This window comes from Carcharodon carcharias, chromosome 25 (assembly GCF_017639515.1).
Source record: "Carcharodon carcharias isolate sCarCar2 chromosome 25, sCarCar2.pri, whole genome shotgun sequence".
Taxonomy (NCBI): Eukaryota; Metazoa; Chordata; class Chondrichthyes; order Lamniformes; family Lamnidae; genus Carcharodon; species Carcharodon carcharias.
The window spans coordinates 33,662,072-33,679,148 of NC_054491.1; the positions used below are offsets into that span (position 1 = coordinate 33,662,072).

At 43.8% G+C, this 17,077-nt stretch overlaps 1 protein-coding gene across 2 annotated transcripts in view; it reads right to left on the minus strand.

The window, feature by feature from the left end:
• The window catches only part of robo4 (roundabout, axon guidance receptor, homolog 4 (Drosophila)), a 145,612-nt gene that overhangs the window by 38,151 nt on the left and 90,384 nt on the right, over window positions 1-17,077 (minus strand). For both annotated transcript variants that reach the window (XM_041174559.1, XM_041174561.1), the window contains 5 exons: window positions 14,744-14,935; window positions 9,890-9,932; window positions 9,677-9,807; window positions 7,505-7,813; window positions 4,682-4,747 (listed from right to left, as the gene is read on the minus strand). In XM_041174559.1, coding sequence (XP_041030493.1) covers window positions 4,682-4,747; window positions 7,505-7,813; window positions 9,677-9,807; window positions 9,890-9,932; window positions 14,744-14,935 — 741 coding nt within the window. The remainder of the gene's footprint in view (window positions 1-4,681; window positions 4,748-7,504; window positions 7,814-9,676; window positions 9,808-9,889; window positions 9,933-14,743; window positions 14,936-17,077) is intronic.

Sequence of the window (17,077 nt, forward strand, 5' to 3'; positions counted from 1 at the left end):
GCATCCGGTTATCAACACATTGTCTAAGCAGGCTACCTGGGGTAGTCCCTGCAGTAAGCTTTCTATTGTTCTCTGAAAGATGGCACAGGCTGAGAAAACACCGAAAGGCAATCATGTATATTGGTACAACCCTTTGTATTAATTGTGATGAATTTCCAGGAGGCATCATCCAACTCTAATTGTTGACATGCATGACTCATGTCAAGCTTTGTATACGTTGTCCCTCCTGCTAGCTTGGCATATAGGTCTTTTTTGGAATGGGGTGCCTGTCTAATTTGGCTACTCTGTTGACCATTAGTTTGTAGTCCCCACAAATTCAGACGCTTTGGTCTGGTCTAAGGACAGGGACAATGGGTGCTGAACCGCTTTTATGACACCCAGCCTCTCTAACCGGTTCAGGTCAGCGTCCACCTTCTCTCTCAGGGCATTTGGCACTGGTCTTCCTTTCATGAAGCAAAGGGTTGCTTCTGGATCTATGTAAATCTTGGCCTGCAGGCCTTGGATTTTTTCCTTGAAGACAGTGGCATACTTTTTAAGCAGCTCTGGTAGCCCACTCACTCTCAACTGGAAGATTTTGGACCAGATTAATTTAATCTCCTTTAACCAATCTCACTCAAGGCGGCTTGGCCCATCATGGGTAGCTGTGCTGACTGGTTTCAATTATTCTGCTGACACCTTTTCATTGGATTTCTTTGCCTGTATATATGTTTTCAGCTTGGCAGATGTTTGTTCCACATTTAATTGATGCTCACCATTATTTAAATATCTGAAAGGGTGTTCTCCAATTACAGTAGTGAAGTTCCGTGTCTACTTCCATTTTTACTGGTTTACTATTCACTTGTGCTGTAAAAATTATAGGCTCTGTCTTCCCAACTTTCACGTTAAACAATGAATAGATGCCAAAATTTGTTGTTTCAGGCTCTTCTACATTGTAGATTTCATTGGGCTTCTTCTGTTGTTTGCAAGCCTGTTTAAATCTCTCTGCTCTGTCTCATTAAATGTCCACTTATATGACAAAAGAAACATTCTAATTTTTTTAAACTGCCAATCGCTCCAAGACTGATTGTTTCCACATCGATTAAAGTTGTCCTTCTATTAGCTGTTAAATTAGTCCTTCTTATTTTTTGGTTAGCTATAGATATGTTTCTGTTTCCCACTCTGCGGCAGAGTCTTGCTTTTTCGCGCCACTTTCGGCTGATTGTTCATGCCCAATTTGGAGTATGGCGCCATTTTGCGTCCCTTGTGTTGCTTGTGAATCTCTTACAGCGCTTTCCATTGCCAGCGCTATTTCTGCCATCTTCTTTCACACCACAAACTAAACGATCTCTGAGCATGACATTCAAATTCACCACGTGGCTAGCAATTGTCTCACCTGGGGCTCTATTTTGCGAATTGAATTGGAACCTCTGCTACGTGACTGAATGCTTAGGTTGAAAATGTCCCTTCACGAGGTCCACCATTTCTCCAAAATTCTTCGAATCTGGGGCACTAGGTGCCATCAAACTTCAGATCACACTGTAGGTTTTGCTCCCACAAGTACTCAAGAGGATCGCCCACCTCTTTTCTTCGCCCATGATTTTGTTTCCTTGAAAGAAGGACACGAGGTGTTTAATAAACTGAGACCAATCGTCTGTGGCTGGCTCAAAAGGAGATCGATTCTACCAAATTTGTGGCATTTTGGGTGAGTGTATCTTCTGTTATTTTAAACAGGCATTGATACTCCAATTGCTGGGCGAGGTACAGTACCGATTCCGATCTATCCTGATTTATCCTCATCACCAGTTTGTTGTAGTGTGGCCAAGTCGTCTATTTGTAATAGGATTGATCTGCAGACCTCTTTCTAAGTGGGAATATTAGGTTTATTTACAATACAGTCAGCAGCATCTACATGCATGTTTTCAACTCCATCTCAATCTCTACACTGACTGTGGAGGTAGCCCATGCAGATAATACATTGGTTTACACAGATCATGTGAACTTACTTCCCAGGACTATTCTTAAAGATACAGTCCAACATTTAACAAAACCATAATTACTACAGCCTCCCACCAAATTTAAGTTCCCCCGTCCACCACTATTGATGCTGCTGGTGAGACCAGATGATTCTTCTTCTCCCCCATCCTCGGTCTCTCCTCTGCACCCCAGCCCTCGGTTTTTTCTTCCCCTTTGCCTAACCCCTGCCCTCGGCTTCCCTTCCTCTCCTCCATTGTCACTTTCCCCCCTTTGGTTACTACACCTCTTCCTCCGTCCTCAGTTTCCCCTCTTCCCTTGCACCCTCGGTCCTGCTTCTTAAAGTTTCTCATGCAACTGATGATGTGAAACAAGCAATGATACTCAAACACAAGGGGCCCAATAGAACCACATTGGGAGATCTCAGGTGACCAAACCTCACGTGACCAGATGATCCAACAACACAGGTTCAGGTAAGTTGACAACTCCAAACCAAACAGCTGCAGGTAGCCAGGTTTATTTTTAAGCCAAACATAATGAATGAGTTACATTTAGATAGGTTAAATATTTAAACCACAGCGAGTGACATGTGGTAGCTCTGAGTGAAAAAAGGGAAAAATGAGGTAGCATCCAAACTCCAGGTTATAATTCACTCAGACTGGACACTGGCTGACATCAGGTCAGGCTCAGCTGTGATACCATGGTCAAATATCCTGCTGGCATTCACTGTCTCACTTACAGACGACTACAGAGCTACTTTTTTTCTGCGGAACTATAGTACAGTCACATTTGGACACTGCAGAATCAGGCTAAAAGAACAACTGTGAATTGGTGCTGCTCTCTAGGGGCAGAACGCAGTAACTGCTTGGGATGAAGAAATTTGAAAGACTGACACCTATCACATCTCAGAAACATCCCATAAAGCAGCAGCAATGAAAATCTTTGGTGCTGTTAATTTCAGGACAAACCCCTGCATATAGTACACACAAGCATAGCTCATTTAATGTGTCATCGAAAAGACAATGCCCTTCAATAGCACAGTGCTGCCTTAGAACTGCACTGGAGCGTTAGTCTAGATTGTGTGCTTAAATCATGAACTGGAGATCTACGCTGACTCTGAGGTGAGAACACAGCCAACTGACTCAGAAAGAAAACCAAGCAGTTTCAAACGTGGGGATCCTACAAGACTGGGGCTCAGGCAGGACTGATACCTCCCAAGACAAATGTGAGCAGGGGGCAGGATCAGGGGCTAAGACTTCCTAAACTAGTAGTTCCTGGTCCTTTGGCAGGACCCAGTTTTGTCATGCTGGCTGGTAGGTTGAGCGAGTAGAGGCACATCAGCTTCCTCAGAGGGTCTAGCAGGTAATTTGGGGCCGAGCGCCAATCACTGTTAGTGTTGTATATTTATATCTCAGAGCAATGCAGAAATGACACTAGTTTCTACAGGTGTAACAGGTTTTATTCACAGTGCTTTAAAACGTGTGCTCCATGCTTCAGCTCTGGTCTCCAGCTCTTTCTACAGTTTGTTTACTTTTCACTGAGTCCACACCAAGAGTTAACCAATCAAACACAGGGAGCATATATCAATTACCAGACTCTCAAAATCAAACACAGAACAACAGAACACTACAATTAAGTGGGACCACTCACTTCGTGATGTGCTTCTTGAAAGAGGAGTGCATGTGTAAGTGATTGTCCAGTTAACCTTGGGGTTTACATTTGAAACTGTGCTTTCAGCCCAGATGAGAAAGGTTCTGCTTTGGATAGAGGGAAAACCTCATCAGCAGTGCATGTCCTAATCAGTTTCCAGTGACCCTTCTCGAAAGCAAGAGCTGGGAGAGGACACAATTGGTTCATGTTGCATATCAAATGACTCACACACGAAGAATGACTATCTTGGGTGAAATATTGAGAGTGGGTAGCATCTATGAGTCAACGCCTCAGGAGGTGAACAAGTATGAGAACATATTGAAATGATATTAAATCTAAAATTCTGTGCCATGTTAAGTAAGACTCCGAGCAGAGTATGGTCAGTGCTGTGAACATGGACATGATGGACATTTCACTTTTGTTCCTAGGTCTTTACCTTGATGTTGGGCAGATGAGATGAGGGGTTCAGTTAGCAGCAAATGGTAAATGTACCTTTGTTCTCTCAGACCACTCCTAAGTCAGGTATATTGGACGCTGGATACAGCATTAGTCCCTATCTGCACTGTCAACTCAAAACTCAAAAGACACTGATTGCTCTCATTTGACAGATAACAGAGAAATGAGGTGCTTGTTCATAGGCCATGCAAGTTTTGAATGAGTTGACAACATTATCCACTCCCCATTTTATTAACTTTCGGCTTAATCAATGTTTCTTTTAATAAATATTTTATAAATTTTCCCGCCTCCACAATCTCTGCATCCTCTAATAGTATAATTCTAACTAATGATGTGGAAGGAGTCATCAAGCAGTTGGAACAACTCGTCTTCTAACTGTCCCCACCGAATCTTATTCAGTAATGTCTATCACAGTATATCCCCCCCTACCCAATGACAAATGGAGAGTGAGAAACTGCAGCTATGAATCCATATCCTACATAAACATGGCACCAAACTTTCTGGATACTTCCACTTCTAGAGTAAGACCTCAACTGTATACCCTTCCAAGGGGTATCCGAGCCCCATTCAGCCAAGATCACCAAAATCAAAATCAACTTCATCATGTTAAAGACAGTGTTTTTACCTTTGCGGCTGGATCGGGGGCTGGTGATTGGGTTCCGACTGACAGTAATTACAGATCCATTATTTCCTGGAAATGGAATCAAAAGGACTCAGTGAAAAGATGTAAAAGTGCCTCATTGTTCTTGCTTCCACAGAACATGTACAACCCAGCCACTCATAGAATTTACCCCAGCACATTTAACTTTCTGAAGATAGGCTGCATAGTTTGTCTCGTGGATTAAGCATCTACAAAAGCTCCTAAACCTAGTTCTCCAAGGATCTATAAAGCTTTTCCTCAACCCATAAGTAACATTCACAAGGTAAATCAAGCAAAACCCCAGAGTAACTGGCTTTACATCCTATACACTAGATTCTGGAAAGAAAAGGTTTAGAAATTTAGAAGATTGGGCCACCTCACAAATCTTCTTTGAATGGTTCCATATGTGGTTTTAATGGTGTCCTCATCCTCCCTTCTTTTTCTCTGAGAAACCCAAGGAATCCCATGCTTTCTCCACCATGACAATATGCTATAGACTGCAACTCAGGCAAAGAGCTTCCAGCTCAGAAATTGAGCTCATAGAACCAGGAGACTGGTAACTGCGAGAAGGCAGTTCAAATCCTGTAATTTTTGGATTAGCTAGTGTGTTCATATGAAAGTCCTCCACCCAGTCTTAACAAGGGCATTGAAAAGAACCAGTTAAATAAACAAGTTATAGTAAATGGGTTATGATAAGTTAAAATTAATGGATTAAAATAAACATTTTAAAGTAACCAGATTAAAATAAACAAAAGTTTAAAATAAAATGAGTTAAAAAGATAAACAGATTAAAATAAAGAAGTTTAAAAGATTAAACATACAAAGCAAAATAAACTGGTCAAACAGGTTAAAGTAAACAGATTCAATAAACGGATCAACATAAATAGCTTAACAGAATGGGTTAAGATGAACGATTAAAACAAGCTAAAATAAATTGGTTAAAATAATTGTAATGTAAGGTGAAAATAATTGATTAATGCTTAAGTTAACTGTAGGCTAGCGTGTTAATGGTTTTGTATTCTGTCACACACTGTGATTCCAGCTGGCTCCATTAATAATCTAATCTTCGTAATTCAGGGTAACTATTACCATGGAAACACAAGCAAACAAATTAGGAATTTTTCTTGGAAGGGAGAAGGGTTTGAAATGGAGCCATCGACTCCATCAGCTCTGACTTCTGGACTCCAACGATAGGAAAGGCAGGGTTCAGTTGTATAAACTGCTGTTGGTTCAAACAAAAGAAATGTATAAACAATCTCCTTGACCTCTCAGAGTATTTTCCCACCTTATTCCGTTAGTCTTTCCTCATTTTCCTTTTCTGAAAATATTGACTCTGTGCCTGTGGGGGATTGCTCACCCCCACCACCCTACCAGCCACCCCTCCCACAAACGTGAGGGAAAAGCTGGATGATTTGTGACCCTAAACATCGAGTGCAGGAGGTTTCGCAACCCTGACAGGCATCACAGCCGAGCCTCTCCTCATCCGACATCCAATCATATGCACTCCCAGAATTGTATAGTGATCAGGAACAGGAACCAGAAACTCGAGACAATTCTTCACTTTCTTAATCAGTACTGGCCAAATATAAGGCCACTGCCACTGCTGAAACACTGGCTCCGATCAGCTACCTCAGTGCAGACCAATGATTAAACTTGGGGCCTTTCTTGTTCGGTACAGCTCAGTATCTCTCTCTACCTTAAGTGTTCTGTTTTCTTCAACATTTGCCACATTCCCCAGATTGAATTTTTTAGAAGAAAGATTCTTGCTTTTTATTTTCCAGTTTCTTTTCTCTTCTCCTTTCCTAAAGGAATTACATCACTCATCTAACAGGCACCTCTGGTGCCTCATCAAAATGTCCATTATAGTGACTAAGCTCAGATATGATACTCTAGAGAACATAACAGCAGAGTTTGATCTTTCCCTCATCCACTGAAACCAGAGTCATTAGATAGCAATCAGGACAAGGAGCCTCATGCTTATACTGTCCATCTAAATTGGTCCTGATTATTTTGTTTCCCCTAGTGGTTCATTACACGGAAGGTTCTAGATTCCATTCTAGTTAACTGAGCGCGGCTGTTTTTTCTTCTTTATTCTTTCATGGGATGTGGGTGTTGCTGACAAAGCCAGCATTTGTTGCTCATCCTTGAACTGAACATTTCAGAGGGCAGTTACGAGTCAATCACAGTGATGTGGATCTGGAGTCACGTGTAGGCCAGACCAAGAACGGTGAAAGACATTAGGGAACCTGATGGGTCTTTACAAGAATTGATGATAGTTTCATGGTCACCATTACTGAGACTAGCTTTACATTCCAGGTTTATTAACTGAATTTAAATTCCACCAGCAGCCATGGTAGGATTTGAACTCATGACCCCAGAGCTGTAGCATGGGCCTCTGGATTACTAGTCTAGTGAATAGTATTACCATTACCTCCCCTATAAGGGACACAGTTGAGGGGGGGGGGAGAGCGGGGAGGGGGGGATGGGGATTCATCCAAATTTACTGCTTCTCATCTGTAAACTAATTTTTGCTGCAACTTCTTGTGTGGTTGCTTTGGAGTGGAAAAGGAATTGTGATTAGGCTCTGCGGTGAGATCTCCATTAGTTGAATGACCTGCTGCCTGCTAACATTCACTGGCAAGACTCAAAACATGGAAATGGTCAACCGGGTAAAATACCAGAAGACAATGACCACACATGGAACCAAATCACAGTGACGATGCCAACAGTTTCAGCAAAGGAAGCATTATTGATAGATTTTATTTTAAACTAGAATTTTCCAGACCTAATGGTGATTGAAACTCTCACCGTTATTGCAGTTTTTGTCCCACAAGTCTGGATTTGGCTGTAGGTATTGTGCTTGTTTCCAAGGTAACTTTGTAACCTGGCCAAAGCTGTTGATGTTGTTTCTATTCGTGTTGTTTTTCAGCAGTGGCAAAGGGCTTTGGTCTGGAGTCAGCTGAACAGTGTAGTTGGAATTCATAGACCTCTGCGAAAGCGGAGTACTAAACGTCTTCAAATCTTTTCCTTCTTCGCTGAACGTCCCGTACAGGCTGTTATCGGGCACTATAAAGGTGTTGTGGTCTCTCAAACCCTGGGCCTTCTCAACTGATGAACCTATGAACAAAAGAGGGAGATTCAGATAAGAGGGGCCTAGGCTTCTTTTCACTCATCCTGGTAGCATAAGTGACATTGAGAGGAACTTAGGTATTTTGGGCCAGCATTCTAATTGGCTTGGCCTAGGCATCAGATGATGATAGCTCGGCGACGCTGTTTTGATAGTGAACAAACGTTGTAATGCTGGATCTTGAGCAAAAAAATCAACATTCATGACCGCTGCCTGGTACCCATTACTTCATTTGGATGGTCTTTACTGGTTAATCAATGAGAAAGTAAGCTAATTAGAGCTAAAATCTAAGGAACTGTGATTAATCATTGTAGCAGCCTTCATGAAGAACTTACTTTCACATCTTAAATAAATCTGCTCAGGCATCTATCAAGAAATTAAACAATTAACATTGTGAGTTACATAGGTTTGTTCTCTAATTCTGAGATCTATCAAATACATGGAAACAGGAGTAGAACATTCAGCCCGTCGAGCCTGCTCCACCATTCAATTAGATCATGGCTGATCATCTAACCTAACGCCACTATCCCGCGCTATCTCCATATCCCTTGATGTCATTAGTATCCAGAACTCTATTGATTTCCGTCTTGAACATGCTCAATGATTGAGCTTCCACAGCCCTCTGGGCTGGAGATTTCCAAAGATTCACCACCTTCTGAGTGAAGAAATTCCTCCTCATCTCGGTGTTAAATGGCCTACCTCTTATTCTGAGACTGAGTCCCGTGGTTCTAGACTCACCAGCCAGGGGAAACATCCTACCGACATCCACTGTCATGCCCTGTAAAAATGTTGTAAGTTCCAATGAGGTCACCTCTCATTCTTGAAAACTCTAGAGAATACAGGGCCAGTTTCCTCAATCTCTCCTCCTAAAACAATCCCAGGGATTAGTCTGGTGATCGTCCGTTGTACTTGTGGTGAGGGATGTTAGCGATGGAAAATGGGGTGCTTCCCACTTATGCATCCAGTCCAAAAACAAAGTATCAAGTCCAATAAATGCCAGATTGAACATATAGTAAAACCCCAACTAACTGCTGTATCCCCAATCTTGGAGGATTTCCATAGCATTTTCACTTCTATTACCTTTAGCAGCCAATCTCTGGCAATATGTTAGGTTGTCACCCCAATGGGTTGAACCATTTACCTTCACAGGTGCAACTGACACCAGGGATAGCAGATGGAGCTCACTATTGATTTTTCATTTGGCTGAGATATCAACCTGTACCTAATTCAAAGCCAGGTCTCAGAGGTGGGAGGTGAGAATGGTCCATCACCGAAAACCTGAATTACAACTCTTCAGTGTAGCCTAGATCTCATTCATATAATTGTGGGAGCAGCATCACCACAAGGACACAAGTGATGCACAGTTTCATACAGCACAAGAGGAGGCCATTCAGTCCATCGTGCTTGTGCAGTCTCTTTGAAATTCGTCTCACCTGCTTACGCTTTCTCCATGGCACTACAGATTGTTCCTATTCAAGTGCACATCCAGTTCACTTTTCATAATTACTATTGAATCTGCATCCTCTGCCCTTTAGGCTCCAGGTCACGATAATGTGCTACACCAAAAAAAAAAAATTCTCATCACCTCTGGTTCTCTTTTGCTAGTTACTCTAAATTTGTGTTCTCTGGTTACTGACCCTCCTGCCAGTGGAAACAGTTTCTCCCTATCTGCCACTCTATCAAAACCCTTCATTATTGTGAGCACAACTGTTGATTTCCCCTTCTCTGCTGCAAGGAGAACAGGAAAAGGCCCAATATCAACTTCTTTTTGGGTCAACCAGATGATAAAGGCAGCCTGGTTTGGAACACATTTCAGCCATTAGCTTTGTGCCACTCAGTCACTTCCAATTCACCTGTTTTCCAGTATGTCTGCTTCTCCTGGCTGCGGAGCCAGAGGGGCTGACTATTCCCAGGATTGAAGTTCTTGGAGCAGCTGCTGGATTTCCAGGAATTTGACAGCCAGGGAGAATCGGTCAGGTTCATCCTGGAACAGAGCAAAATGGCATCAGACCAGCTCTCCCATGATTAACCAGTGCAAACGCTCACTTCATCTTGCCTCAGCTTACCTGTGTTTGATAACAATGTCTTCATTAGCCAGTCTGTACAAGCCTACAGTGCATAAAATAACATGAATTAATAAGACAGAAATGAGGCCTCTGCATTCTGGGGTGTCTCAGATGTTCTGGTGATTCATGCGGTTCAATCAGGTTTGCACATGTATCATTGAAGACAGGGCAAATAATAAACGTGACAACTAAATGTTGGAAAAATTGCACAGCGATACATTCTGGGTGCAGTACCTTGCTCCAGGAGAACAAATCAGCCAGTATTGGAAAGTGCTTTGTGGATGGAGGTTCCCAGCACTTGCTGACTCTGCATCAGGAGCAGGAAGTTCTAAATTTACCTGGTTGCCCCATCTTGAATTGGTAGAACAATTCTTTCATTTCTAATGTCCAATATACAGGTGAAACATGGTGCGTTCACTGAAAAGCAAAAGTCTCATCCTACTATCTGAAGCCACCACTATAATTCATGATTTCTTATACCATGCAAACAGGACTAACATTGCTCCCCATAGGGTGACTAATATGTAGAATAGATTCCTAACAAAGGCAGTTAATGCTCTGATAATTAATTCCTTTAAAAGCAGTTGGATACCTATCTAGTCAGGATCAGCAATGAGGCTCATAGGATACTAGTGAATATTGATCAGTGGGTCTCAGAGGTTCTTGGGTCAAGTCTCTCAAAAATTCAGTTACCTTCTTCTGCTCCATTAGCTATGGCACTGGCGAAGTGTTCAAAAAAAGGCAAGGCTTTTATTCTCTTCATCTCTTGTCTTTCTTTTTCCCCACTTCTCCTTCACTTCTCTCTCTCTCCTTTCCCCCACCTCTCCCTCTTTTCAATTCTGTCAATCTCCCTCAACTTCCACTACAATAAGAACACAGAAACAGCTAGACTACTGCATACAGTAAGGATGTGACTGCATTAGAGATGGTGTAGAGGAGATTTACAAGGGTCGTGCCAGAAATGGAGAATTTCAGCAATGAGGAAAGATTGTATAGGCTGGGGTTGTTTTCTTTGAAACAGAGGAGACTGGGGGAAGATTTAATTGAGGTGTATAAAATTATGTTACAGTGGATTGAAAGGACCTATTTCCATTAGCAGAGAGGTCATCAACCAGAGGATATAGAAATAAAGTAATAGGTAGAACGGATTAGAATCATACAAATTTACAGCACGTATCCAAAATTGGAGGGAAGTTTTTTTTAATGTTCATGGGATGTGGGCGTCGCTGGCTGGTCCAGCATTTATTACCCATCCCTAGTTGCCCCCTAGTTCAGAGGGCATTTAAGAGTCAAACTGTGGGCCTGGAGCGTGGTTTCTGCTTCCACCCTTCCCTGAGGCAGGAATTCCCGCCTCCAAGAGCTGCCAGCAGCGTGTCAGTCCCAGCAGCGCCGCTTGGAGCAGTGGTCACTTCCTGGACTGCAGCAGTCCCTGACCAGAAGCATTGCTGGAGGCCTGGAAGAGAGTGAGTGAGACGGGCTCCCCGGGGCCAGTCAGGCAGGTCCCAATGTTTGGGGATGCTGTGTTGTTATAATGATATAAAAGCACCAATCACTTATAAGGGATTAGGTAAACACTTTGTGGGTTCATTTATTTAGGCTAGGCACATGAGAACAGGTATACATGGATAGAAAAATTAAAACACCCAAGCTCGGTATGTGTGCGGGTGTGTGTGCAGATGTGTGTGCAGGTGTGCGTGCAGGTGTGCGTGCAGGTGTGCGTGCAATCTGTTCAAAAGCAAATGTGAAAACTAAAACTGGATCACATGACACACATCCCTTCTAGTGATGTTATGCTGATAACCCTTAAAGACATATTACAATGGGTGGGGGTTGGTGGGTCATTTGAGAGGTCTTTTTTTTTTAATTCATTCATGGGATGTGGGCTTCGCTGGCTGGGCAAACATTTATTGCCCATCCCTAGTTGCCTTGAGGTGGTGGTGGTGAGCTGCCTTCTTGAAACACTGCAGTCCATGTCTTGTATGTACACCCACAGTGCTGTTAGGAAGGGAGTTCCAGGATTGTGACCCAGCGACAGTAAAGGATTGGCAATATATTTCCAAGTCAGGAGTGACTTGGAGGGGAACTTCCAGATGGTGGTGTTCACATGTATCTTCTGCCCTTGTCCTTCTAGATAGTAGTGGTCATGGGTTTGGAAGGTGCTGCCTAAGGAGCCTTGGTGAAGTCCTGCAGTACATCTTATAGATGGTACACACTGCTGCTACTGTGCATCAGTTCTGGAGGATGTTTGTGGGTGTGGTGCCAATCAAGTGGGCTGCTTTGTCCTGGATGGCGTCAAGTTTTTTCAGTGTTGTGGGAGCTACACTCATCCAGCTAAGTGGGGAGTATTCCATCACACTCCTGACTTGTGCCTTGTAGATGGTGGACAGGCTTCGGGGAGTCAGGAGGTGAGTTACCCGTTGCAGGATTCCTAGCCTCTGACCTGCTCTTTTAGCTACTCTATTTATGTGGCTAGTCCAGTTGAGTTTCTGGTCAATGGTAACCCCCAGGATGTTGATAGTGGGGGATTCAGTGATGGTAATGCCATTGAACATCAAGGGGCAATAGTTAGATTTTCTCTTGGAGATGGTCACTGCCTGGCACTTGTGTGGCATGAATGTTACTTGCCACTTGTCAACCCAAGTCTGGATATTGTTCACATCTCGCTGCATTTGGACATGGACTGCTTCAGTATCTGATGAGTCACGAATGGTGCTGAACCTTGTGCAATCATAAGTGAACATCCCTGCTTCTGACCTTATGATGGAAGGAAGGTTGTTGACGAAGCAGCTAAAGATGGTTGGGTTGAGGACACTACACTGAGGAACACCTGCAGTGATGTCCTGGAGCTGAGATCCATCTCCCTTTGTGCTAGGTATGAATCCAATGAGCGGAGAGTTTTTCCCCCGATTCCCATTGACTCCAGGTTTGCTGGGCTCCTTGATGCCACACTCTGTCAAAATGCTGCCTTGATGTCAAGGGCAGTCACTCTCACCTCACCTTGGGAGTTCAGCTCTTTTGTCCATGTTTGAACCAAGTCTCTAATCAGGTCAGGAGCTGAGTGAAACCCAAACTGGGCATCAGTGAGCAGGTTATTGCTAAGCAAGTGCTGCTTGATAGCACTGTCAATGACCCCTTCCACTACTTTACTGATGATCGAGAGTAGACTGATGGAGCGATAATTGGCCGGGTTTGATTTGTCCTGTGTTTTGTGTACAAGACATACCAGGGCAATTTTCCACATAGCCGGGTAGATGCTAGTGTGGTAGCTTACTGGAGCAGCTTGGCTACGAGTGCAAGTTCTGCAGCACAGGTGCTATTGCCGGAATATTGTTAGGAATATTGTTAGGGCCTTCCAGTGCCTTCAGCTGTTTCTTGATATCACGTGGCGTGAATCAAATTGGCTGAAGACTGATACTGGGTTCCTCCGGAGGAAGCCGAGATGGATCATCACTCAGCACTTCTGGCTGAAGATTGTTACAAATGCAACTGGGCTCCTTCATCATTGGGGATGGGAATATTTATGGAGCTTCCTCCTCCTCCAGTGAGTTGTTTAATTGTCCACCAACATTCACGATTGGTGGACTTTGCAGGGCTGAGTTTGCTGTTATCTTTTCTGGTGCCTAGGTCGATGCCAGGTGGTCTGTCTGGTTTCATTCCTTTTTTGTGATTTTTTTAGTGGTTTGATACATCTGAGTGGCTTGCTTCACTGCTGTGGGTCTGTGGTCACACATAGGCCAGACCAGGTAAGAACGGCAGATTGGGCATGAGTGAACTACAACAATTGACAATGGTGTCATGGTCATCATTAGACATTTAAATCCAGATTTTTATTGAATTCAAATTCCACCATCTGGTGTGGCAGGATTCGAACCCGGGTTAGCCCCTGGGAGTCTGGATTAGTCCAGCAACAATACCAGTATGCCATCGCCTCGCCTCGTGTAGTAACGAGCAGGGGCCTCTTCAAAAGGGGCTGCTATAGCCATTAGGCAGGCCCCCCATGGGGCACAAGCAGGCTGCCAGGGTATAACTCTTGCTCCCCCCCCACTGCCACTGGTAAAATACTCGTAGTGGCTGAAAGAAACCCTTAAATGGGGGAAGGGGTAAAGTTCTGGTCTGGAAGTGCCACAATGTGGGCTTTGGATCAAGAACTGGAAAATGGGATTCAGCTGGATAACCACTTTCCAACCAGAGACACAGGATGGACTGAAGGGCCTCATTCTTTGCCACATATTCCCTAGGACCGGGATTTTACAGCCGCCGGGATCTTTCAGTCCTGCTGAAAGTCAATGGACTATTGGCTAACCCACTGCATCCCCTGCAGCGGGTCCCACCACATGACGGGACTGGAAAATCCCAGCCTATGTTTCCATTACTATCTCCCTCCCTTCTCTTCCACTCCTACCTCTGTCTGTTCTGCTGCTGTTACATCTCTTCCTGTCCTCCATTACTATCACACTCTCCTTCCTTCAGTATTCCATTTCTCTTCCTTCTCTTTCATTTCAATCATCACACACCCTATCCCACTTTTCAGTAAATACTGCTCTGTGACAAATGGAATATGAGACTAACTGATGTTATGTAGTTTCCAAAACTGAGGGGGTCCCTGGTCTTTCTTCAAAGATAATTCTGACACTATATCCTAGATAAACAATTCCTTGTGGGTAGAATTATGCCCAACCCCATACACCTATCCAATTAGGGCAGGTAGCAAACACTGGACTCCTTCAATAAACAGCTCCATGGGTGAGTAGCATCAACCTGCTTGCCCTCAGCTCCATGTTACTACTTTGCCAAGTCTCCAAACTTCTTAAAGGGTCCCGTGGTTTTGATAACTTGTCACAAGGTTTCTCTCACCTTTGCTTAGTCTGTGTTTCTTTTGGATATTACAGCGTTTTGTCCGGTGGCGACAGTACAAACACACACTGAGCACCATCAGGACAGCCCAGATCACACTCCCAGCACTCGCAATGAAAACTGGCTGCCTCACAAACTCCAGCACCAGTCCAAGGATCGAGGACTTCATTGACTTTTCTTGAGTTGAAGGATCTGAAATTTAAAGGTTCCCAGCAAATGAATACTTAACACCCTAAACAGTTAAAGCACGAGTCATTATGTAGAGTGGAGACACTTATCCCTTAAAAAAAAGCATGCAAGCGTATGAAAATGATGGGCAGGAAAAGACCAACTGGTCCATCCAGTTTGTTCCACACAGTTGTAGTGTCTCACCATCATTACAGCACAGGAGGCGGCCATTCAGCCCATCAAGACCATGGCAGTTCTCTCTTGTGTATCATTCCCCACCCACTGAAGCCATGGACTCTCCTGATAGGGGTGAAAGAACAGAAAATGGCTTCCTTATAAGAAATTAAACCACAGAAGCTGCTGCTCATTGGTAAGGTTCCTGGCAAGGGATTTCTTGGCCACTGCGTAGTAAGAATCTGTCTAACCATTCATATACTGACCCCATTTTATTTCTTGTTTCGGAGTCAACTTAATTCACATCACATGAGTAGATTCCTAATCTATAGTGGCTTATTGTGGGAAAGTGTGTTTGTGTATGCAGGAGGGGGTGTGTGTGCATACATGTGCATATGTGTGAGCATGTGCCTGTATTCAGGGGGTGGCCAGTGGTGCAAAATCAGGTGTAAAAGGTCTGCGTCTGTGTCTGCATGTCTGTGTGTGTGTCAGCGTGTGTGTGCGTACACACACATATGCGTTGGTTCAAGGAGGCGACCAGTGTTGGAAATCAGGTGTAAAAGGTGATGGGCAAATTTAATGATCAGGCCATTTAAAGGGTTAAGTGGCTGCATGTGTGGGGATAAAATGCTCATAACAATAGAAAAGACAGCTAATTTTTTCACCGTGTATTTCATCTTCTGCAAAGTCTCTTTGGGCAACAAAAATGGCTGATAAAACTCAATGATACATGATAAATTCAGAGAGTAGCAATTAAGTTTCTTGGTGCAAGTGGCTTAGAACAAGGTAGCACGAAGTGTGTCCACACTCTCCCAAACAGACAGCAGAGAAGCAATCAGAAAAGGGTGCAGAGGAAGAGGACTGGAGGTCACAAGTAACTGTTACCAGCAGTGGCAGCTCTATACTGCTTTTTTAGGTACAGGTATTCTTGCAGTAGATGGTACAGTTCTGTGTCTGATTGCCTAGTGACCTCAAGCCTGACTGGCTACTTTTGGGCAGTAATTGGGTGGGTAGATAAATGTAGTGTGTGGAAAGATCATGTTATGAATATAGAGCCTGTTTCCGGTACATCCCAAACATCCTAACGTTTCTCTATTCCTCATGGTATTCTTCCTCATGAAATCATAACTATGGTGGATTTCCCATTGGGAAACCATTTGTTCCAACATCCTGGACGCACCAAATAAACAGCAGAACACTTGGCACAATGCTCCTTGATGAACTAAACAAAAAGGCAAAAAGATTTGAAAATACAATAAAAAATATCACAAATTTCAATACTGGACCCTTTCAGGCACCAGTATAGAGCCTGACCAGAAAACCAGGTGAGGTGCTAATGTGCAGAAATCCAGCAGAATGGATCATTTTTCCCAAGTTATGTCCAACTTACACACTGATCAGGCAAACAATTATGAAGTCATTTACTGAACAGAGCCCTGCATTCATTGCCACAGACCATGATGTCATTCCCAATTGTTGCACCAAGAAATCCACACTGATTCTACAGGGTTGACTGGATCACAGGCAGCAGCCTACCCAGAAGGCCTTCAGCCGTGTAATGGGGTCATTCCTCTGATTAAGAGCTGGAAAGGCCAGAGGAAGAGTTACAGGTCCAAAGTCGGAAACTGGGTCCCTCCCCTTGTCCCAGAAGTCCCCGTGTCAAGGGTTTCACTTAAAAAGTTTCAAAATTAAAATTTTTCTGCTTTTGTTTGGGGGGGGGCGGGGTGAGACCCTGGCTCCAGCTTGGAGCAGCACCCCCCACCCCCACCACCCACCTTTCATGGGAACACTTTGAGCCCTTCTCATTGTGATTCTTTCATTGTCCCAGAGATCGAAGGCCTAATGATAAATGGAGCACCAAGTGAAAGGGGCAGGGTTGGAGGGTTGGTGATGTAGTATATAAGGCACACAATATACTCCAATGACCACTACAACTAGAAGCCCCTGTCCTGCAGTACTGAGGAAGTGCTGATCTGTCAGCGGTGCCACATT